Raw genomic sequence first — 23,673 nt, 5'->3', positions numbered from 1 at the left:
GAGATTACTATAAAGAAACCACACCCCTCTAGTCCCAGGCAAGCACTGCATCCTGTTCAATACGCTGTTTGAATCTAATTTAGACCAATGACTTTTGATTTAAGGGTCTTTCACTTCTACTTGTGGTTTCATCACTAGCCTTACACACCATTACAGACCGAGCGTGTGTTTTTGTAACAACGTACAGTAGGTTAATATCACTTCTCGGGCTGCTGTGATCTGTACAAAGTCACTTCCTTATGCTCCATTCGCCTGTGGTGACATCAAAGAGGAATGTATGGTAACATTGATCTTAGTCTTAGTTACTGCTGTTGTTAGATTTACACTCGTAGATAGAGTAGATTCTGCCGATGTTGGCTTCACAGCTGCTCTCTGGGTTTGTGTATGCCTTAGGATGATGGAATAAAAATGAGCATTGTCTCTTTTTTTTAGGCAGGATAAGGAGTCATGGATCCGCTCAAAGTACGTGGAGAAGAAATTCATCCACAAACTTCCGGAAACGGGACGCGCTCCGCCCCTACGCCGCTCTAGCGCACGCCGTAACCGAGCAACCACGCAAGAAAAACAGGGCACGCGTCCCGCTCTCAAGCCCAAACCCAACAGAGCCACCCTGCCACGCCTCACAGGTCTCTCTCTCTCTCTCTCTCTCTCTCTCTCTCTCTCTCTCTCTCTCTCTCTCTCTCTCTCTCTCTCTCACACACACACACGCACACACACGCACACTGACGCAACAAGAAATATGCATAGGCGGGTGCATTACATTTTGATTTGGTACTGCGTGCATATTTATCATCGGTCACATGCGCCTTGTTTATGTAGGAAGCAGACACAGACACACGTTCTGCGCTGTGTTTTGTTTGTACGGTGGCACTTGAGGTAAACCCTAACTGGTGCTAGATTACTAATGATTGTCATGTGATGTCTTCTGCAGGACTTACCCCAAGTGAAATAATGAAGACCACTACTGCCCCTCCCAAAGGTTACATACACACACACACACACACACACACACACATGCACAAACACAAGACACAGAGAAATACTCTATATTTATACAATCACAATTGCTTGATAAATTGTGTAGAAAACTATTTGTAAATGTATCTCCACATTAAAAGTGAAATAACCAATAGAAAAGGCAATAATTTGGTCAGATGTTGAGTTTTTGCTTAGAATTCATGAACTGACACACTGACCAAACGGGACAGTCGTTGTCCCCTATAGACAGGCAAGTTATGGCAATGTTTCTGATGCTGTATGACGGAATAGGAGAATAAACCTGTACTTTACGTGGGATTACAAGTGTAACTTTAAGGGCGGTGATGGTTTTGCTGTCCTGTGCAATACTCATGTTTGCACTCTCACTGAAGGACACAGTAATGACAGGCCTGATGCAAGCAACCACTCACCGCCACCCCGTTTCTCTGCAGATGAGGAAGAGGAGGATTTGAGTGGCCTTCATCCTGGCGCTCTGCTCTACAGGTCTGCAACACTGCAGCACTTTCCAGTCATGGCTGATGCGTTGGCGCACGGAGCAGATGTCAACTGGGTTAATGCATCCGAGGACAACAAAACACCCCTCATACAGGCAGCTGCAGTGGTGAGTGTGTAGGGAGCATAGGGGGTTAGTGAGTGGTGAGTGTAGGGAGCATAGGGGGTTAGTGTGTGGTGAGTGTGTAGGGAGCATAGGGGGTTAGTGTGTGGTGAGTGTGTAGGGAGCATAGGGAGCTAGTGTGTGGTGAGTGTGTAGGGAGCATAGGGGGTTAGTGAGTGGTGAGTGTGTAGGGAGCATAGGGGGTTAGTGTGTGGTGAGTGTGTAGGGAGCATAGGGGGTTAGTGTGTGCTGAGTGTGTAGGGAGCATAGGGGGTTAGTGTGTGGTGAGTGTGTAGGGAGCATAGGGGGTTAGTGTGTGGTGAGTGTGTAGGGAGCATAGGGGGTTAGTGTGTGGTGAGTGTGTAGGGAGCATAGGGGGCTAGTGTGTGGTGAGTGTGTAGGGAGCATAGGGGGTTAGTGTGTGGTGAGTGTGTAGGGAGTATAGGAGGTTAGTGAGTGGTGAGTGTGTATAGAGCATAAGTCTCTTGAGTACGTGTTTGTATAAGTCTCTTGAGTACGTGTTTGTATAAGTCTCTTGAGTACGTGTTTGTATAAGTCTCTTGAGTACGTGTTTGTATAAGTCACTTTAGTATGTGTTTAGGTTTCTTGAGTATGTTTGTATAAGTCTCTTGAGTACATGTTTGTATAAGTCTCTTAAGTACGTGTTTGTATAAGTATCTTGAGTATGTATTTGTATAAGTCTGTTCAGTATGTGTTTCTAGATGGGTTTGAGTGTTTTGACAGGACCATGTAGAGCCCGCCTCATATAAGCAGAACTTGTAAATGTGTTGTAACAGGAAGTAGTACTGATGTTTGTGTGAAAATGTGTAGTGTACTATAGACAATGCTTGTGTCTATAGATGCCTTACTGAGAGAGAGAGTGTGTGTGTGTGTGTGTGTGTGTGTGTGTGTGTGTGTGTGTGTGTGTGTGTGTGTGTGTGTGTGTGTGTGTGTGTGTGTGTGTGTGCGCCCGTACATGCATGTCATATTTTTAATCATATGAAAGTGAGGGTTCTTAATGTGTCTCTCTGTGCAGAATTCTCTGGCAGCGTGTGAGTTCCTGCTGCAGAACGGTGCTAACGTCAACCAGGCTGACTCAGATGGAAGAGGACCCTTACACCACGCTACAATACTGGGACATACGGGGTAGCCACCTGCACACCAACACCAGACCCTTACACCACGCTACAATACTGGGACATACGGGGTAGCCACCTGCACACCAACACCAGACCCTTACACCACGCTACAATACTGGGACATACGGGGTAGCCACCTGCACACCAACACCAGACCCTTACACCACGCTACAATACTGGGACATACGGGGTAGCCACCTGCACACCAACACCAGACCCTTACACCACGCTACAATACTGGGACATACGGGGTAGCCACCTGCACACCAACACCAGACCCTTACACCACGCTACAATACTGGGACATACGGGGTAGCCACCTGCACACCAACACCAGACCCTTACACCACGCTACAATACTGGGACATACGGGGTAGCCACCTGCACACCAACACCAGACCCTTACACCACGCTACAATACTGGGACATACGGGGTAGCCACCTGCACACCAACACCAGACCCTTACACCACGCTACAATACTGGGACATACGGGGTAGCCACCTGCACACCAACACCAGACCCCCACCTGCACACCAACACGCGGGCACCACCACAGCCACTGTCAAACTAAGCAACATGGAATGGAGCTGCTGTATGCACAGTTCTTCCTAATTGACTGCTGTGTGTGTGTGTGTGTGTGTGTGTTACAGGTTGGTGTGCCTGTTTCTAAAGAGAGGAGCTGACTATAATGCGAAGGACATCAACAAGAAGGACCCCATCACCATCGCTGTAGAAAACGCCAACGCTGATATCGTTACTCTGTGAGTATATTATGCTTTAGAACATAAACGGCGGTAAAGGAGGTTTTTTTTAGTCCATGCAATTCAGGGACTGTTGACCGTAAATCTGATCAGTGAGTATGCTTTGCCTTTTTTTTCTTCACAGCCTTCGAATAGCCAAGATGAACAAGGAGATGCGGGAGATGGATGGATTTGCCCAATCAGGTCACTCAGAAGGGCTGGGTTGTGCTGGGGGGGGTGGATCCGGGGACCTGATTGAACAGACAAAGAAAAGCTTTCAGGCATTTAAGAACCACCTTAGGCACTGAGCAACCACGAACTTTGGTTAGGAGGGACAAATTGGATATTTTAGCACAACACACGCAGTTAATTGGAAATGAAAAGTATTGTTTTGCTGTATATAATATTCTGTTATGTTTAGCGCAGTGTTTTCAAACCCAGTCCGTGGATCTAACCAAACGGTCCATGGTTTTGCTCTAACTTTTGTTCCGAGTGCTTTGTACCACGTATTTAGTGTTTTTGACTGGTCAGGTGCTTTTGAGAGCTAGAGAGAGCAAAAAGATGTACCACACAGTGTATCCTGAGGCTTGGGTGGAGAAACACTGCTTTAGTCAACATGTGGCAAACCTCTTCATAAACACCACAAAAGAGACAATGTTAAAAATAAAACATATGTTTCTATTAATCTCTATTAAAACACCAAAGATCAGACAACAGGCAACAAAACATAAGATTGTAATCAATCAAGATTGAAATAATTCTCCAGCCATGTAGGAAGCTACTGTAAATTAAGAATATTTATATGATCATAATCCTGTGTTCCTGTGTAATATAATGTAAAGTGCATTCATGTTTAATATGCAGTACATATGTAAATAGTCAATGTATATAGGGTCATGTTCATGTACCTTCTGTGTATTTCATGTAAACAAAACAAAATCAGGTTTATATGCCAACAGAGGATGGCTTTTGCTTACTCTGTTATCAGTGAAAATATTACGATGGGGAATGTAGTTTTCAGAAAACACAGTGCTAGAAACGTCGTGCTGGACGTCTGCTGGACAGGGCTGATGATTAGGCTTTGTGCTCTGGCCCTTGCTTATTTGTCATTTGATTTCAGAAGTGCTTAAATATTTGGCGCTCTTTTTTTTTTTTTATTACTAAATGGATAATGGCGCACTTTCTCCAAATTTCAGAATCATTTAAAGAGACCATTTAAACTTGATGCTTTTAATTTAATAATTTTTCCTTGTTTTGGAGTGCCACTTGTCCTATTCCTATTTACTTACTAGCGCCAGATATTTAAAGTTATGCAACAAGATGTCTTTTGCATCAGCAGCTTGTCCTTATGTCAGTGTCTCTGTGTATGTGTGTGTATCGCACATTGTGTGTGTGTGTGTGTGTGTGTGTGTGTGTGTGTGTGTGTGTGTCCTGAGATGGACGGCCAAGTGTCCACTGCTTGCAGTGTGTGTCGTCTTTGCGGCGTGCCACAGGTAATCGATCTGGCAAGCTGCCAAGCTTTGGCATCCTGTTCCTTATCTTCTACTAACATGAACACTTTTATCTTGAAAAGAAACACAGTCTGGACAGTCCCCGTCACTCCCATAATGCCTCGGGTCCTCCCTGTATACCCACAGGGAGGAGGAAGATGAACATAACTGTATTAATGGGGAAACTCTCATGTTAAAGCATTTCTAACATTATTCTCAGAAAACTGACGTCTGAAATCTGCCTTTATACTGAGGCTGAATTACCTCTCGATTTAACTTTATGGCAAATTCTAACACACTATTGCTCTGAGCTCTGAAAACCTGAGAACAAATCAGTAATCAGTATAATCAGTATATTGTGTCTGCATGCGTGCGTCTGTGTGTCTTTGTGTCACTGTGTGTATATTTAGTGTGTATATATATATATATATAAAAAAAACTATATATATATATATATATATATATATATATATATATATATATATATATATATATATAGTTTTTTTAATTACATTAGAGTGTATTGTGTTTACAAGAGATTGGATTTACAAAAGGAGATGGGATGCATGTTACAGAGCAGTGTGTATTTGATGGTTGAAATGTACTAACATGTTTTATACTTTATACTGCTTCAATTACCTTGATTAGTTTAACATGTGAACTGAGGCAAACATCAATTTTAGTTAGTGCAAATTTCATGTAAATTAGTTTATGCTAAATGGAATCCTGTTTCTTCCCCCACCCGCTTTTTTCTCTTCTCCCTCTGCAGGTGATGAGACCTATCATGACATTTTTAGGGACTTCTCTCAAATGGCATCTCACAACCCGGAGAAGCTGAAACGTCGCAGTGCTGACATTAAAATCCCATAACCACGAGGTGGCACTGCTGCGCACGTTTTTGTCATTTTCACTCTCTCACTCTCTCTCACTCTCTCTCGTACCCAAGCACACAATTAGATATGACCTAGGATGTTCATGTCTTCTTTCTGAGTCCCTTTTGTTTGTTTAGATTGTTGTGTTCTTAGGTGAGACGCGGTGTGTTTAGCAGTGTTAGTGGGCGTTAGGCTTATCAGACCGCCCTGCTGTCGGCAGCGTTCCCTTCTGTCTCACTGATACTGCTGCCAGACTCCTCTCAGATCACACTGGCCAGGCTATCTCTTTATTTTTTAAATACAGGGATACTGAAATATTTTATTCCTGTAATATTTAAAAACAAGAACTGAAGTGAATTTTTATTGTAAACATTTTTATTTGGGGCAGAGTGCTTTTACTCCATCTTACGAGAAACAGTGTTATTCTGGCATGTTCACATCTCACATTAGATGGGTGGTAATTGATGGATTTTCTTAAATGTTTAATTTCCTTATCATGAGTAAAATTACGCTTCCATTATGGTTTTTTTAACGCTGCATAGAAATCAAGTTTCATCTGCATTTCTTCAAGGCAGTGAAAGATGTATGTCCCATCTTTCCTGGGAAGCAGTAACAAAATTAAACCGCTTTCTAAAATATGTCTAACTCTGACTTGCTACCTAAAGATTTTCACATCCTTAATGTACTGCCCATCCTTTTGACTTTGTTATTTAAACACACTTGAACACATGTACAAACAGACAACACGTGGCCTTTGAATCACACCTGTCGTTGGCTTGTTAGACAAGTTTGATTTTTAAAAAAGATGTGGGACTGGGCCTGTCTTTATTTGGCTGAAAACAATTTTAATATTTTTTAAACATTTTACATCAGGCCTCAGGGCTGCAATGCTTGTGTTACAGAACAGGGCACAGTACCAGCTGGCTTAGCATTGTTTTATTGAACGTAACTTAAATTTAAGTAGCACTATCTGTGCCTAGTGAGATAAATGCTTTAAGTATTATTTTTAAGTGTTTTCCACATAATGGTGTAGTGTATCTCTTTACATAATTATATGATGCTATGTGATTGCAACCTGGTCATAAATTAGTTCTCTTTATTGTAGTTAATTTCACATGCCTATAAGCATACACAGAAAGAGTTCATTCATGAAATATACTCTTTTATTAAAACCATAAACTATTACACCTTTGCTAGTAAAAAAAAAAAAAAAAAGAATTAAACACAGTACACAAATCATTGTGCGTAATCATTAACCTGGAAAAATCAACAAGAAAGCCAAGAGGCTCAGAACCACAGGCACGTGATGTCATTAAAGACAAAAAACTGATTGCTGCTTGCAACCATTCAACACTGTTCCTTATTTTTTGTTAAAACAATATGAACAGAGGACCACTTTTGGATCCACTGGCTTTCATCCACTAGCGGGCCATGTGCCGTAATCCGTTAGCACTTATCGGTAAGTAATCACCGTAGTGTCACAATATGCAGTCCAGCGCAGAATGTCTGCCCCTTTATGTTAAGCTCCAGTTGTTTGCTGCGCTTACAGACAGGTCAGTCCTGTAATCAGTCCAGGATCCAATCAGCTGCAGGTCACATTACCCCCAACACAAACCATCTTCAGTCCACACTGGTGGCTCCCACCTCTGAGGCCCGGGGCCAGAAATGGCAGTGTCTGTGTGTGGTTAAAATTTCTCTCTCATGTGGGTGTGATGGTTGGCACTAAGGGAGATTAAGGCTCATCATGTTTAAGGCCATAACTCGCAGCAAAACAGGAGACATGGTAGGGAAACTGCACAACTCATGCCTGGTTGCTTATGGATTTCTCTACACCTCAAGGTCTTCTGTCTTCTGATAATATAAATGTGCTAGTGACACGTGTCTGATTTAGAACAGCTGATGTCAACTCTTTAGGTTTAAATCAGAATGGACAATATCCTGCATCTCTGTATGCACTGTTCTATATACACAATGTGGAGCTTTGGATTGCCTCACTTTCTGTGTGGAGGAGAACTCTACAAGCACACGGAGCTGCACACAAGCCCAAGAAAATCTGAGCCTTTACAGTGATAAGGTAATCTGTGAGGAATGACATCAAATGGAACGATGTACCACAATGCAGTAATCCAGACCGCTAGGACCGTTGCAAAACTAGCCACTGTGCTTTGAGATTGCCCATTATAAAATAAACAGTTCTACACACACATTCAGGAGAATGTGACATTTTAAGAGGTCGGATATTTGGAAATGTCTGATGAGACATTCAGAACATAATGTCTGGTATGATAAAGCAAAAATGTAAGCAAAAATACCCCCCAACATACCTGACTGGTTACAAAAGTACAAGTTCAACTGGACTAAGTAACCAAATCACTGAGCAATCAAACCATGAGCCTTCGAATAACATACCTTTCTAACTATAGCCACTTTTCCTAAATAAAGATTATCAACAATTATTGTTAATGACTAAATGAAAAATGACAACGTAACCAGTTCAGTTTAACATAGTCTAAAATTAAGTACATTATAGCCCTCATGGCTTGAGATATCTTGGTTAAGTACATTATAGAGGCTCTCATGGCTTGAGATATCTGGGTTAAGTACATTATAGAGGCCCTCATGGTTTCAGATATCTGGGTTAAGTACATTATAGAGGCCCTCATGGTTTCAGACATGTGGGTCAAGAGTGCCACAGTGGCAAACTCAACACACAGATATCTAACCATATCAATGGAGAAACACAATGTTACAAGTTAAAGTTTAACCCAAACTGGAGAAAGTACCTTTGATTTGTGAACAGAGATCAAATTTAAAATACCATCTTCCCCACCACCACCACCCCCCCACCATCCCCCAAAGGTGTCCACAACACTGTAAATAAATAACTAAACAACACAGCTTTAAACACAGAATTATATGACATGACAAATAAAGGGTAACATGCATCTAGCACGTGTTTAAAAGGCATGTTGTCATTGTGGAGATATTAGACCAACAGTCCAGAGGTTTACAACTATAGTAAAAGCAAGTTACAAGATCATGAGAACTACGCTTCTGTGTGTAACCTGAATATGCCCCTGCTCTAATGTCAAAGACTACAAGGTTAACTTTCTTTGCCGTCAAATTCTTACTAAGCAAAAACTAATCTCACATGACAAACCTTTCATGTGACATTCTTTGCCATTTTACTTAATTGTTCCTCTCCAAGTAACCGAAATGCTATGAATTATTGTTGTTTGAAGCAATAAAAAAATTAATCAATTAATTTGCTTCTTAAGTGATTCTTTATAAAGTTCCATGTTATGTCATTCTACAGTTAAATGTACTCTAAAGAATGATGTTTAGTACAACAACATGCAGAATATTCCAATAGATAAAATGCATCTTGCAGCTCAGTGGATTCCAAGCCAAACCCTTGCCTTACTTTACCATTTTCAACCCCTGGCACTTCCACTGGGAACCAGTCAACATTTCTTTGAGTACCCCAAACCAGTGTTTCATGTGTGAGAGAACAGCAGGACAGAATGATAGTTGTAGCCATCATATAAATTAAATTCTGAAAAAAAAACTGTTCGTTCAGCAGAGCAGTTTAAAATGGTTTCATGATTTCTGTCAAATGCTTGGTTTATTGTTAGACACACAGCCAAAAAATGTGCATCCCATAGACTCCCACAGGGCATAATTTTAGGGCACTTTTTTGCACTGTCTGCATTTCTGAAAACAAGAAACTGATGAAAAACAAACCAGTGTTCTCCGTTTAGTGTCACTATATTATCCTTTAGAGGTGTTCATGCTTCAAAAGCGTCTAATTCACCCTTTAGTTCCCATACAAAGTTCAAAGATCAGACACCACGTCTGACAAAGTAGTTATATTCCATTACAGAGTGTTTGATTTTGAGAATTCTAAAGAATGGACTAGATTCAAAGGGCTTATTTTGATTAATGGTTCAGTTTTATGAATGCTTGGCATTGTGATGACCATTGACCAAGACCTGGCCAACAATATAATATTTTTTACAAATGCAAACAAAAATTGATGTCAGTCACTGTGTTCACTATGTTAAATGAATACCTCTCTTGCAGCCAATCAGCACGCAACTTCACCTTCTGTCCTATCTGCAGAATGTGTTGTCTGACCCACTTCCGTTACTGGTTCTGTTGAATGATTCTGATGTGCATTTGTTTCTAAATCTGTTCCTGAGAAAGACATGTCATCTATGGACTGGGATTTCTCCTGGTCAGAGTCTGAGGATAAAGGCTGTTTGAGTAACTTGTCTTCTACACACTCATTTTTGACCTTCTTCTTTGGTGACGGAGGTGGGAAATTGGCGCAGGACCAAAAACGGGGAAGTGTCGCCATTATCATGGTGCCCAAGATGAGGAACCCACCAGCTACCACAAAAGAGCCTGTGTAAGATCCTGTGAGGTCCTTCAACCAGCCTATGAGGAGATAAAAAAGGACAGCAGCACTGCAATGACCACTATACTCAGCACAGCAATGACTACAATTCCCAGCACAGCACATGGTTCTCTGGTCGCAATACCAGACCAGATAACCATGTTTCTTATCACCTCCAGGATGCAGTTCTGAATGAGCCCAAACTATTCGGTAAGATTACCATCATCTCATGTTTAGCAGGGTTTCATTTCAGGGCACAAACATTCTGATTAGTTCTAGGCACGGTAACGGACACCTAAAGCTATTAAAATCCCCCAGCCAAGCCGATGTGAAGCACCTTGGGCGTACAGCACTTAAAAGCAGACTAAGTGTTGTGTGTTATGAGGTTATGTTAATGCCTCGACCAGCAGCCACATTCGTTCCTTACCCGACAGCGGCGCTCCCAGAAGCCCCCCCGTGCTCTCGATCAGCTGCAGCAGGCCAAGCGCCCCCAGCATGCGTTCCATTCCCACGATCTCAGGCACCACCGCAAACACCAGGGGCGTCATGGCCCCGGCGCAGAATCCGTACGCCAGGCTGACCACCAGCAGGCCACCGTAGTTGCGCCCGAGAGAGCAGACCGGCAGCAGCGGCAGGAAAAGCCCCAACAAGCCCGACCAGATCGCCAGCATGTGGAGCAAGCGCACGCGGCGCAGGTCCGAGGCCCAGCCGGACACCACGCGCCCCACGATGTCGGTCACGCCGGTGGCAGAGATGAGAAAGGCGGCCTGGTACTCGGAGAAGCCGACCAGCCGGCTGTGGGCCACCAGGTGGACGTAGGGGATGAAGTAGCCCGCGTTGAAGCAGGTGACGGCTAAGCTGTAGGTGAGGAATCCTCGCCGTGAGAGGAGCGACAGCTCGAAGTACTCACAGGCGCGGGAAATGAGAGAGACACAGCCAGTGGGACCGCTGGAGCATTCAGCCTGGGAAAGGAGAAAAGGGGATTAGTGTGAGAGAAGTAAAATCAGGGATTACAATTTTGCTTAAAATTTATATTTAGTATTTACATTACACCTGATCCTAAAAATATTATTACCAAAGATACAACATCCAGTGACTTGTTTCTGTATTATTTGTGAAAATGTATAATATACTAAACAAAAACTGTGCCCAATAGTGGTGCAGATTTGCAATTATATTCAGTTTTCTGTTGATGCTTGGCCTATTTTCATGAAGACAAGCATGTATTAAACGTAAATGTTATCCCTTCACACTGTAGAGAAATCAAACCTGATCACTCGGTTTTGTGCAAGATTATGTTTCTACAAACTTATACTATTGCATTAATTGTGATCATAGCTATATGCTGGATTCTTATTGTTCAGTCCCCATTTCCATGTGTAAGTATTAATACTAATTATTAGAACAAGTGTGAAAGTTATCAGTGAACTGCTGATATGAAATTTGAAGTCAGCATACAGACTGCCGAGACTTCTGTTTGTGTGTATCTGACCACACGTCCAATAACTCTTTAAACAAAAATACATTGAAATTACACTAAACGCTACACTAGTCTCAGATTTCCAAAAGCATGCTGGTGTTAAATTTCCCCTGACTTTCAAACCAACACTTCCACAAAGCTAATTTCCAAACAATATTGTTACCGTAGCCATGCCTCTGGGGGCTCCGAGGGGTCGAATGAGGGCACCACAGGCCACTATATTGAGGCTGAGGCCCCCCAGGATGAGCAGGGCCCCTCGCCAGGTGTAGGTCTCTACCAGGTACTGGAAGAGTGGGGAGAAGGCGAAAGATGAGAGGCCCACACCAGTAAAGCCCAGGCCCATGGCCAGAGAGCGCCGGCAGGTGAAATACTGCATGACAGAGGCTATGGTAGGGGTGAACACCAGAGCCCAGCCTGTGCCTAGAGAAAGACAAAGAACACAGAATAGTTGGCCATCTATTTTGTTGTTGAGGAGACCACCCTGGTGGTCAAGACCAACACCAAGACAAGACCAGACCATAGCAAAGTCTAGGTCAAGACCAGACTAGACCAGACCAGAGTCCAGTTCAAGACCATAACAGAGTCCAAGACCAGAAAAAAAGGTAATTCAAGATCATTTTGAATTTAAATTTGAATTCATATTGTAACTATACATTGAACATCTTACAACACTAGTACATTCTAACAAATCCACGCTATTTTAACTTTTAGAAAATTAATAATGTATCAGTTACAAAAGCAGATGTTGTATAGAAACAGTTCATATGTGTCTATGATACTGTCCGTTCTACAGCAAGCAGTGACGTATAACTCCAGTTATCTGCGCACAGTTTCATGAATTTACATTTTAAAGCAAAAAGAATGAATGGGTGAATGGATGAATGCATGAATGAATGCATGAATAGTAACCTGAAATAACTCCCATGGTTAGATACAGGTGTGTGAGTGTTGCAGCCTGAGAAGCTAGAATGAGGCCCAGTCCAGACAGGAAGCCTCCCATCATCACAACAGGGCGTGCTCCATATGCATTACATGCAGCTGTGCCTGCAGGGCCTACACACACACACACACACACACACACACACACAGCTGCATATGAGCATTAGTTGTGCATAGTATCCACCCTAACACACACATGTGCACATGTGACTGTACTCACTGAGCAACTGCTGCATGGCCACTCCAATGGAGGTTATCCAGGAAACAGCCTGTGCGCTCTCCTCAAAGTACTGCACAAACTCCACAAAGAAGACCCCCAAGCTGCGTATGAGGCCAAAGACCAGGGCGGAGGATGTGAAGAGGACCCCCACCACTACCCAGCCCCAGCCTCCGTCCGGGGCTTCCTCCGCCTGCAGGGACCGCTGCTGCTTCTCTGTTTGCTCCTGGTGCTTAGCCATCAATACTTAACAGAGACTAATAAAAAACAGAGACAAGGGGAGGAGAGAGAGGGTGAGAGAGTGCAGGGGCAGCCAGTTAATTGTGAGGATCAAGAATAAGTGGTAAAAATTAGGTTATTAAAAAACTAGAATATTCAGATGGAGTGTGTAATCTTTGGGATAACTGTAAAGTCAGATATCAAGCCATATTAAAGTTCCTCATATATGTATTCAAATCAAGATTAACAACAATGTCTTCCTTACAAGGCCAAGTGCAGTCCAAGAGATCGAAAGTTTAATTAATATGGCAATAATCCAGTTGGCCTATAGCATTGCCACATATATATACACTTTCCAGTGGCTGTCCTGTGACTGAGAAGGAAACGGTTCTGGTCAAAGGACTACATGTTATACAAAAAAAACTTACAAAGGTAGCAAAACTCTAACAGGACACCACTGGAAAGGTTAGGAAACTGCTGTTTTATGAATATGTCTACAATGTTTGGCCTTCGTCTAAACATAGCTAAATTATTTTGCCCAGGAGTGAAATATCCGTGTTGCACCATCTGTGCTCTACCCAGGTTAGTGGAGACACGTAGCTGACACAGCGTGAGCAAAGCATTGCGGCTCTGCGCGTGACCTTCGCTCCACTAACCCCTGGCGTCACCTCTTCAGTTAAACTATAGTTGAAACCGAGGGCCTCCTCTGACAGTGATATTTAACTTCAAGTCATGAAAATACCTGCTACTGCTGCCACGTTAACAAACAGACTCAAGGACAAAAAATGACGACGTCTTTAATCTTTTAAAAACGCTTTTCTTAAAAGAAGATGACAGTTCCAACAATTCCAACAATTTGCACTACATTTCCAATGAACATAAACATTCCAGAAACAAACAAATTGAAAAAAGATACCACAAAGCACAAAAAATCCTTGTACGGACAGATGACAAAACAGTACTAACCTATTCAAATACCCAAACTCACCAGTTCATGAAAACTACACAGTAGCTACCTCTCCTTGAAGGAGGCGGTAGAGAGATGCAACGTGAAGAAGCGCGCGCGCGCGCGCACACACACACACACACACACACACACACACACTCGCACACACACGGTTTCCCCTAAACCACTGTACATTTAAATCAAGCCCATGTTAGGATGAACAAAAATATTAAATATATGACCTTACAGTGTTTCTGGCATTATAATGATTATAGAAGACACATTCCAGATTCTAACAACAGAAAACAAAAATACTTTTTACCTCGTTGTTCTGCAGTTGCCAGAGTGATGACTAGAAGTCACCATGAACACACTTGACCAGGAGAAGTAATGTCTGGACCGAAAACATGGCCGTACCTACAGACAGGCCACTGGGTTTCCACCCCCTCAATACATCCTGAAAGAGATTATTCACTACAGCGTTCATCCATTACTAAGAGAATACTTACAATTCTTTATATCGCTTTGCTGGTTCCAAGTAACTAAATAACCTTAAAAGAACAGATCAGTATTTCCACTGGTTTAAATGTCTTGGAATATCTGAATAGCAGGCAGAAGTAGACGCATAAGAACATCATGGTTCACTCTCTTTGTTTGCATTTGTACTTTTGTTGTACTTTTTAGAGTACATTTGACGACAGAGAACGAAGTCTTTTAGCATCTTTGGTGTAAGGGGATTGCTGGTTAAGAATATCTGCTAAATATCATAGATGTAAATGTCAATATCAGTACCAAACGATGATTACGTGCAAGACTACGCATGGTTCATTTATTAGTTTGTCATTTATATAGCTTTTTAAACTTTATTTTAAACAAACGTATAAGTAACAGCAAGGACCCGCCCACATCTTGCGACAGTCTTCTTAATTCTGAACGAACAAATTTATAGTGTCTTAACAGAACCGATTTTGCCAACGGAGAACCGGCTTCGGATTGGACTTGAGACTCAAGAGTCTGACTGCCTTAAAGAGAGGAACAAGGTAGCAAATCCAACCTTGTCATGTCTCTATATGTCCAAATCCATAGAATAAAATGGCTTACACTTGCAATGTTACCGTTGCCCCAACGCAATCAATATTATTACTGCTTGCAAGTCGCTGCCCGGGCAACGCAAATGTTTCAAGGCTACAGTATAGAAGGCAGGTTCACGTTCTGTGCTTGCACTGAGCAAAGCTGTGGTGTTAATGGCCTGTCATCAACACAACACTGAAATCGTACTAAACAAAGTCAGCTTTTGGTGCTAATGACAGTAGGTGCCAAGGCGATCAACGAACGGCGTAATTAATTACAATGCAATACGTCCACATTCTCAGGTAAACCGAGCACATAGTTAAATCATTCGAACTCTTATTTTGACATCCTTTCATTGTGACTATATTTGCGTTCGCCTGTTCGGTTCGTGTGATTAAAGCAAAATACGCTACCTGAAACTATGGTGTCAGCCTTCTAAATACGTTTAGACAGTATGGTATTCTATGCAATAATTGCCCATTATTGTCGAAGCACCAAAGCCGGTCTCGCTGTCTTGTCGCTAGCGTTTGTTAAAACGGAACCATTCCTATTAATTAAGTAACTCCAGGGAACGCTACACTAAACACGGTGTACAATGTAAATTGATCTAAGGCATTTTATGTTAAAAGTACCCGTAGTTACTTACCCGATCATACCTTCTTATTCTACGATGAGACGACGCGTTTTGAATAACGTCGGTCACCCTCCATGCTTTTTTATTGATATTCCAGATATTTCGCATTTCACCTGCTTGTTGTTTCCGTCATTATCGCACACGTGTATGTCGTGTACGCGCCCTCTCCAGAACGCGCACATTGCCGCTGTAAATCTGCTTCACGATTGTCATGGGTTGCTTTTCACGAGTGCCAGGACACATTACATTATTTAAATTTCTGATGCTGTGATGCAGCTTCGCGCCGCTCACGCTAGCTGTCCGAATATTCTATTATTCAATAGAATATTCAATATTATTCAGTATCAATATTCAATATCAATATTATTCACTATCAATATTCTTGATATTGGCGCTGAAATTAAAATCTAGACATGTTGCGCAGCTCACGAGAATGTGTGAAACTTGTCATAGTTTCCAATGCGTGGATGCAATTATTGTTGTGTCTGCCAACTGCTGTAAAAATAGAGAGGCACATACACACAATGACAACAGACACTGTATCTCCAATTAAGAGAAATTAATTTAAGTTTAATTTATATAAAATAGGTCTTGTCTTTGTCCAGCAAAAGAGCATTACATTTGACAATGTCAAGAATATCTTCATCCTTACCACTAACCTTTACATTTATCTTGTCTGGTTTGAGTCCGCGGCCTGCTTGGACTCCTAGTCTATCACATACCATTGACAAAATATTTTTTCCCTTGATCAGAAATATCACTAATACAAAATTTTGGATCCTTTGAGAAGCAACTCCTCTAATATATCTAATTTATATTTAGTGAGGTTATTTATTTCAAATAAATAGGCTCCAGGCCTTATAAAATTAGTAGAGCGAAATATTTGTTAGTGCAGAAGTAACCTAAAAGATAACATGATGCAGCTGCCGATTTCACACTCAGTAAGAATGAGAACACGACGGTCAGTGGCCTACTGGCATGCAAGCGAGCAAATGACTGTTCTAGACATCTCTTACTCAAAAAGACAGGAAGATCAGACCAAAAATGATACAGTAGAGAATTAACATCTGTTAAATAGTTGGACTACATTTAAATCATAGCCATTACAATCTATATGGCCCTCAGCCCCTCCACATTGAAGAAATTAAACAAATTAGCAATTGAGAACTATAAACCTGCTCCTATATTCCTTTTCAAACAACCTACACGTTCTTTCATTACACACTTTCCTTCCCTTCCATTGACGACAACCGAAGATTTCTCCTCTCCTCGCTGGAAAACATCTTACTTTTCATGCTAAACCAGACCTTACTTGTTCTCCATTTGATCTCCTAACACACCTCTCCGCATACCATCTCCCTAACATTCCTCTGACTTATTACTTTGTAATGCGCTTGGATGATTCTGATTCTCACTGTTCTACTCTGAGAGTTCTGGGTACCATGCCATTTATAGTTCTGAGACCATGGCGATCAGCCACAGAGCTTTATTATGGGATGGTCCCCTTGTCTGAGGCATGCTGCTGTGTTTCTGTCTTTTATCCATATATGATGCTACTGAATGGAAGAGAACACTTGGCCAGTCAAATAAATAATAAAATAGGGAAAAAGTAGCAACAAGTAGCTAAAATAGTAGTCAGCACGTCTAGTGCAGGAGAGTAGCATTCCTGGAAGGCTGTTGTAGGTTTTGATATGTGATTTCCAGGAATGCAGCGCTCCACCTATTTATATTAAACAACCATAAAATCAAAGTTCTTAATATCCCCTATCCTGCCATTACCTTCACATGCATCTCCATTTCGAAAAATCTAACCCAATACCGCAAACCGCACTAAAGCTTTGGAAGAAGGGACCGTCAGATGGGTTCGCTCAGCAGGCCTGCGGGACGGCCGGCCCGGTCTGGTAGGGGTCCGCCAGAACCTTGTAGCGGATCTTGGTGTTGGTGATGGCACCGTGCTTCTGCCTCAGGTGTAGCCTCAGCTGGCTCTTGTGACGGAAGCGCAGATCACATTTCTCACACTGCGGGGGGGGGGGGGGGGGGGGGTCAGAGATGTTTACAAACCCGCACCTATTTCACTACCTGATTTTACAGTTGTTGAAATACATACATTTATCTTCACAAAATTTTTTGCTTTGCTCTGCATGTGTGTGCATGCATGTGTGGTGTGGTGTGTGTGTGTGTGTGTGTGTGTGTGTGTGTGTGTGTGTGTGTGTGTGTGTGTGTGTTACTCACGCTGTACGGTTTCTCCCCTGTGTGAATGCGCAGGTGGCTCTTCAGTGTCTGCAGGTGACGGAAACGTGTTCCGCAGGTGTGGCACGGGTATGGCTTCTCCCCAGTGTGAATAAGAACGTGAGCACGCAGGTGAGCAACCTGACACACACACACACACATACACACACACACACACACACACACACACACACACACACACACACACACACACACCTGTGAGTAATCAGGTAGTGTAAGCCTAAACAGATTTTTACTGAATCCCTATGTGCAACAGGTCTCTCTTACAGCATGTGTTTTCTTCATGGCTGTTATCCACTACAGCATCTCACAATATTAAAACCTTACACATATTGTGAATTAAACCTCAAAAATGTAACAGTACCTGGACGAACCGAGCCCCACAGGTGTCACAGCGATAGGGCTTCTCCCCTGAGTGGATGCGGGAATGGGTCTTCAGATTAGCTGGCCGGTTAAACTGAGCTCCACACACGTTACAGCGGTATGGCTTATCTCCTAGAGGTAAATTCATATGTGTGAAAACAGACGAAAGTATGTATGTGAAGTGTAGAATGTGATAGATATAAGATTTTAAATGACTTTATGTAGGTGTTTACTTAATTTTTAACCTTGAGCACGTCAGAGGAATAATTGCATTACCTGTACAGGTAGGCTTTGTACTCCCTTGGTTTCCAGAGTAACAGATGACAGGGGAATGGTTCTCAACCTTGACAGGAATCTTCCCAAAGGCACGAGAATTCTGTTGGGCTGCGTCTAGCACAACAGGGCAGGAGTTCTGATACAAAGAGCAAAACCCTGTGGAAAAACACGCAGATTACAGTCTATGCTGTTGTGTTCACATTTTGAATGAACACAGCACAGTCATGAATTAATGACTGAGATGAGATTAAAACTCCTCATGCAGTTAGCAGTCTTCATATCGCAAATTCATCTCATGTGAGAGGAAAACTGCTAAAGGTGTGCTGACCTGTGGCGTTTCTGGCTGCCGTAGTCACCGGTCCCTTGTAAGCGTCCGCCGCTTGCGGTGAGAGTCGAGGGTGGGAAGTGTAGGGTATTTGTGAACGAGGGGTATCATGGACCGAGGACACGCCTTTCCTGCATAAAGGAGAACAATCACTAAACGTTTCACTTGCAATTAATGTTAAAACATAGCATCCGATGCCTATCAGACAACATAAGATTAGAAATAAGTTCAAACATAAGTTTAAAATTCTATATAGGAGTTTGATGTTACATGTATTAAAAGAGAGTTACAGCATATTTGCAATATAGTAAATAGGACATACATTTCATTAAGAATAGTGGTGCTTGTCCATTCCTCTTTAGGTTGTTTGGGTGTGGTATCTGTCCTATCACTGCCAGAAAGGGAGTGGCCATATTCTTTCTGCTCCTCCTCTGGTCCCTCCTCTTTAATGGGTGTGGCACACAAAGGGTTGAGGACAATATATTTGTATTTCTTCCAGTTACAGGCCTTAGGATCAGGAGTGCGCTTGGATTCTGATCGAGGCTGTAAAGATAAAATTTTCATATCAATACGGTTTCATATCAAAAGGTATGTTGGCAATCAGCCTTTATATTCTGAAATAAAAACACAGACATCCTATAGACAGCTAAAACTGATAAAGAAAACAGTCACATAGACTACATAACAGTATATGGCTTATCTCTCATTCCTATGAGAGGTACACAATAAATAAAACGTGGAAGTTTGGAGGTAACAAACCTTCAGCTTAGGGGAAAGACTGCAGCCACTGGACTCAGCTGGTGAGTTGGGTTGCCCGTTGGACTGGGAGGGGCTGTCCGGAGATGGCACACTAGGGGGCAGGGATGAAGATTCTGGCTTCTCCACTTTTAGGCTCTTAGGCCTGGGAATTGGAATCAGGCATGTCCCAGGGTCCAGTGAAGCCAAGCTCTTTTCTGGAACCCTACAAAGACACCAAGAGTGTCTGTTTACATGTACAGTAAATACATTACTTTGTGTATTATGTTAGTGTGAGTATGAACACATATTGTTTTAAAAGGTTACAGTTATTTGTACTTTGTGGGGTATTAAAAATCACCGCTTTTACATTACAAGTTTGTTCGTAAGGAATGTTCATCATTTACTCTTTACATTTTAGCCACCCCCCCCCCCCCTCCCCACTCCCCTCCCTTCCTCCCTTACCCCCTTTCACCACCTCATTTTTCCCTCTCTCTCTCTCACCTGGCTCTGGCAGGACTGGGCTCCTCAACCTCCACAGCAGGTCTTGAAAGTGAGGAGAAGGAGGATGAGAGTTGAGCTGGAGGAGGCCTACCACCAGGGGGCACTGTGGAGCTCACATGAGGACTTCTGCTTCTGGAGGCCAGCTCCACCAGGGGAGGGTTCACACAGATCCCTTCACTGTAAATCAAACAGCAGTCACTCAGTTAGTCTCACAAAGCCTGCAGCAAACGCAGATCATGCTGTACATCCCAGAATTTCAAATACTATTATGTTTTGTTTTGTTTTTTTTTTTTTCTTCTCCCCATCTCTAAATCCACCAGTGGGCCTACTGTCTCACCTGTTTTGTAAGAATGCTCGACAGGTGTCTGCAACATGTTCCATCTGCAGGTAGGTGGCAGCAGTAAACACTCCATGCACCGTGTGAGGGGTGAGAGGAAGACGGGAGGTGTACATGAAGTCCAGCAGCAGTGACACACTGCCCGCATCCAGCCCCTCCGGCAGGGACAGGGAAACCCCTCGCTCGCTAACGGCACTGGTCGTGTGGCGCGAGAACAGAGAATAGAAGAAACCACTGAGGAGTGAAAAGAGAGAGGGAGAAAAAGAGAGATTCTCACTAAGATGGTACACAGAAACACAAACAAACACTAAGATTGCATGAGGGGGAAAAGTGTATAGTATAGCAGTGAAACAAAAATGGATACAAGAATTTAACGGACTTCAAAATATAAAAACAAACACAATGTACTGGTCACAGGGGGTTAAGGCCTTGGCTACATAGAAAATGGTAAGAAAGATAACACTAAAAAGTGCCGCCTTCTTTTGTGAAGAAAGAAAACTACAACTGCACGTCCACCACTTTGTGGCAGGACAAATGAAAGAAAGAAAGAAAGGATGAAAGAAAAGGGGCCACAGAGAGGAGAGGAAGGAGGGCAGCGCACATGAAGGGTCTCAGGAGACTAGAAGATGACATAACCATCTTCAAACAATGAGATGCTCTGCTGAAAACAGGATCAGCAGTAGAGGAAGGAGGAAGGGGAAGATGAGGGGGGGGTTAGGGGTAGGGGGGTCAGGGGGGGTTACTGGGGACTGACCTGCAGGCGATGAGCACCGCACAGTGGGCACGCAGCTGGGCACTGCCCACCAGTAGCGTGGCATCAGTCAGGATATTGCGATGCCGAAGTTCGTTTAAGTTGAGTAGGACGTCACTGGAGTGGCGCGTGAACTCCTTCACATATCCCTGCACCTCCATCATCTGGCCAACCCCATCACGCCTAGAAGTGACCCGATATCCTTCCACCACCTGCATGGTGCTTATTGTCTGCTGGAGGAAGATTAATTAGACACTTGATAAGACAGTCTAAACAGCACTGATGGAGCAGTGTTGCATATTTATGCAAAACCAGGAACTTACCTGCTTTAGAAGAGAAGTTAGACCTGCGGTTAAAAGAGAAACTTCTAGATGGATCTGCTTGGGGAGACCAGCTCCCAACTCGTACCTGAAAATACGGAGATAAAATATCATTCAGAGACGTCATCAGTAATCAAGCACCATGTCAACTCCTTTGTTAATATCACAGTTGGTTTACTATTTTTAAAAAAAACAGTGTAAGAACATCCTGTTCTACATAAATGCAGAATAAATGCATATAACAAATCATGGTTTTCATAAGGATGCAGCAAAATAGAATATAAATCCCATTGAGACCAAAGGCTAGAATAGCATTTGACAAGGGATCATTCACATGATCATTCATCCATTCATTCATCCATTCATTAAAAAAGCAATGTCTTTTCCTAACACCACAAAATTCTAAGTAAAAAAAATCTTACTTTAACTTTATATGATCTGATAATTTGTTTCCCATTTTGATAACCAAAAATTTTCAGATTCAAACTGCGAGGAAAACAGATCATTTAATGAAAAAATCCATATTAACCAGCATAAACTCACCCCGACCAGCAGGGACGAGAGCACACACCACCACGTCTTTGTCACTCCTCTTTAGTGTTGTCAGACTCACCACACACCCAGTTCTGTGCACTCTTCTCAGATGATGCTATTTTACAACTGACCAACACAGCCGGAGGGAGGAGATCATTTATAATGTTATGCAGGAAGTTCCATGTGGCCAGGGCCGCTCATTTCCTGTGTTGTAGATGTAGTCCTTGTGATACTGACCTTGGAACAGTTGTCCCCTTCCCTAAATCCTAACATTCATCCTGACCAAAGATGCACCAAAACTGGACTCAGATCTGTGCAAAAGGATAAAATCTTTCCGGATCCTCGTTTCCCTCTTCCCCGGGAGGCCCACGCGCGCACTGGAAGCAGGGCCGGAAAAGACACCAGGCTCCAACGTGCCTCAGATATTTATAGTTGTGTATTAGGGCTTTTTGTTTGTAACCTGCCTCCAATGTAAAGTGATCACAGGAAATAGGAGTTTTTGATCTGAGGTGTGTTGTAGCCCGCATTAAGTCTTTGTTTGTTTGTGTGGATGGGTGGGTGTATGGAGAGAGATTTATGTTGTGTGTAGGGGTGTGTGAGTGCGTGTCTTGTGCGTGTGTGCGTGGGCATGTGTGCATTGTCGGAGGGTCAGAAGGTCCAATAACACTGTCCAGGAGTTCACCTAACCAAAGCAAAGCTCCACAACGCTGTCTGACTCTCTCCAGGACACAGGAAATGGCCCAGGAGGAAGTTTTTGAAAAACAAAGAGAATTGACATTAACACCCTAATCCTCCTACACCCTGCAATACATTAATATTATTATAGATATATAGATTTGTTTATGGAACAGTAATCAGTACCATTTGAGAGATACTTCAGATACTTTTCAAGGCAATATGTTCACTGTAATATAAACAATGTTTATATTATACAATGTCAGCAACATAAACAATAATCACAAACACATCACTTTGGGTGGTGCAGTATGGGAGACTGTTATTATCAGCCAAGGAAAATATTTGCCCTAGTAGGCATCTAATAGAGTCACATCTGAAGGGTTATGTTCTAAAGAATTTCACTCATTTGTTTGATTTCAACAAGCATTTGGTGTCCTCTGAAAATCGGTTAAAAATATGATATAAAACACTACCAATAAAATCATAAAGAGTATGAATGCTGATTTAGGGTTTACGTTGGTCTTTCATATCCCACTATGTGTGATATGCACGTGGCCTAACTCAGCATGTGAGATCGGTGTGCTCTCTGCAGATCCGGGTCCTGATCTCAGATGAGAAGATCGAGGTCAGCAGGTGAAGCAAGATCACAAACCCTACACACACCTCCCACAAGATTTGCCGACAGCCTCTGTCTGGCATCCTGTGACCCTCTGTGTGCGTGTGTGTGTGTGTGCGGGGCCCTTGTTATGTGTGTGAGGAAGGAAATGGGAGAGTGAAAAAAAAAATTATACAGGGTGATCCCCCTACTCTCACAAGTGAAAAACAACCTCACAGCACCTAGAGAAACGCAGCACACAG

General features: G+C 42.7%; 3 protein-coding genes and 1 long non-coding RNA gene across 10 annotated transcripts in view; 2 read left to right on the top strand and 2 right to left on the bottom strand.

The window, feature by feature from the left end:
• acap1 (ArfGAP with coiled-coil, ankyrin repeat and PH domains 1) overlaps positions 1 to 7,078 on the top strand; it is a 16,733-nt gene extending 9,655 nt beyond the window's left edge. The window contains 8 exon segments of the mRNA XM_076987307.1: positions 1 to 38; positions 433 to 626; positions 932 to 979; positions 1,431 to 1,600; positions 2,631 to 2,740; positions 3,386 to 3,496; positions 3,621 to 3,679; positions 5,735 to 7,078. The exon segment at positions 1 to 38 is cut by the window's left edge and continues 57 nt beyond it. Of these exon segments, the coding sequence (XP_076843422.1) occupies positions 1 to 38; positions 433 to 626; positions 932 to 979; positions 1,431 to 1,600; positions 2,631 to 2,740; positions 3,386 to 3,496; positions 3,621 to 3,679; positions 5,735 to 5,835 (831 nt within the window). The 3' untranslated portion in view covers positions 5,836 to 7,078.
• A 996-nt stretch (positions 7,079 to 8,074) lies between these two features.
• On the bottom strand, positions 8,075 to 15,956 carry slc16a13 (solute carrier family 16 member 13). Of its 5 annotated transcripts, none has more exons than XM_076987312.1 (7): positions 15,522 to 15,956; positions 14,360 to 14,494; positions 12,876 to 13,129; positions 12,626 to 12,769; positions 11,880 to 12,136; positions 10,664 to 11,198; positions 8,075 to 10,277 (listed from the first exon to the last, which is right to left on the bottom strand). In XM_076987312.1, exons 3-7 carry the CDS (start codon positions 13,111 to 13,113, stop codon positions 9,925 to 9,927), a joined length of 1,527 nt encoding a protein of 508 aa, XP_076843427.1. In that variant the 5' UTR covers positions 13,114 to 13,129; positions 14,360 to 14,494; positions 15,522 to 15,956; the 3' UTR covers positions 8,075 to 9,924. The 5 variants fall into 5 exon arrangements, with proteins under 5 accessions (XP_076843427.1, XP_076843426.1, XP_076843429.1 ...); XM_076987311.1 differs by having other exon boundaries at positions 15,755 to 15,956; XM_076987314.1 differs by lacking the exons at positions 14,360 to 14,494; positions 15,522 to 15,956 and adding an exon at positions 14,058 to 14,342.
• Positions 14,650 to 20,636, top strand: LOC143488542 (uncharacterized). 2 transcript variants are annotated; one of them, XR_013124431.1, is made up of 4 exons: positions 14,650 to 15,077; positions 18,008 to 18,103; positions 20,209 to 20,374; positions 20,516 to 20,636. It is a non-coding gene; the product is annotated as an uncharacterized LOC143488542 (long non-coding RNA). The 2 variants fall into 2 exon arrangements; XR_013124432.1 differs by having other exon boundaries at positions 18,008 to 19,544.
• On the bottom strand, positions 16,308 to 22,302 carry bcl6b (BCL6B transcription repressor). 2 transcript variants are annotated; one of them, XM_076987308.1, is made up of 12 exons: positions 22,147 to 22,302; positions 21,607 to 21,691; positions 21,287 to 21,516; positions 20,533 to 20,766; positions 20,196 to 20,372; positions 19,716 to 19,917; positions 19,279 to 19,499; positions 18,960 to 19,087; positions 18,632 to 18,787; positions 18,357 to 18,487; positions 17,975 to 18,112; positions 16,308 to 17,760 (listed from the first exon to the last, which is right to left on the bottom strand). In XM_076987308.1, exons 3-12 carry the CDS (start codon positions 21,499 to 21,501, stop codon positions 17,611 to 17,613), a joined length of 1,752 nt encoding a protein of 583 aa, XP_076843423.1. In that variant the 5' UTR covers positions 21,502 to 21,516; positions 21,607 to 21,691; positions 22,147 to 22,302; the 3' UTR covers positions 16,308 to 17,610. The 2 variants fall into 2 exon arrangements, with proteins under 2 accessions (XP_076843423.1, XP_076843425.1); XM_076987310.1 differs by having other exon boundaries at positions 21,287 to 21,513.
• Between the last annotated feature and the right edge of the window lie 1,371 nt (positions 22,303 to 23,673).

Source organism: Brachyhypopomus gauderio, unplaced genomic scaffold (genome assembly GCF_052324685.1).
Source record: "Brachyhypopomus gauderio isolate BG-103 unplaced genomic scaffold, BGAUD_0.2 sc52, whole genome shotgun sequence".
In the NCBI taxonomy this organism is placed as follows: Eukaryota; Metazoa; Chordata; class Actinopteri; order Gymnotiformes; family Hypopomidae; genus Brachyhypopomus; species Brachyhypopomus gauderio.
Note: the sequence above shows the minus strand (reverse complement) of the source record. Positions and strands in the feature narration are given on the sequence as shown.

What these genes read in the sequence shown, in the direction of transcription:
- slc16a13 (XM_076987312.1), bottom strand. Translation starts at nt 13,113, where the DNA reads ATGGCTAAGCACCAGGAGCAAACAGAGAAGCAGCAGCGGTCCCTGCAG. An exon ending in GGCCATGCAGCAGTTGCTCA is followed by an intron (nt 12,770 to 12,875) that starts GTGAGTACAGTC and finishes GTGTGTGTGTAG; the next exon opens with GCCCTGCAGGCACAGCTGCA. An exon ending in AACCATGGGAGTTATTTCAG is followed by an intron (nt 12,137 to 12,625) that starts GTTACTATTCAT and finishes GTCTTTCTCTAG; the next exon opens with GCACAGGCTGGGCTCTGGTG.
- bcl6b (XM_076987308.1), bottom strand. Translation starts at nt 21,501, where the DNA reads ATGCAGGTGGTGGAAGGATATCGGGTCACTTCTAGGCGTGATGGGGTT. An exon ending in GCGGTGCTCATCGCCTGCAG is followed by an intron (nt 20,767 to 21,286) that starts GTCAGTCCCCAG and finishes TTCACTCCTCAG; the next exon opens with TGGTTTCTTCTATTCTCTGT. An exon ending in GTGGGGCTCGGTTCGTCCAG is followed by an intron (nt 18,113 to 18,356) that starts GTACTGTTACAT and finishes TGTGTGTGTCAG; the next exon opens with GTTGCTCACCTGCGTGCTCA.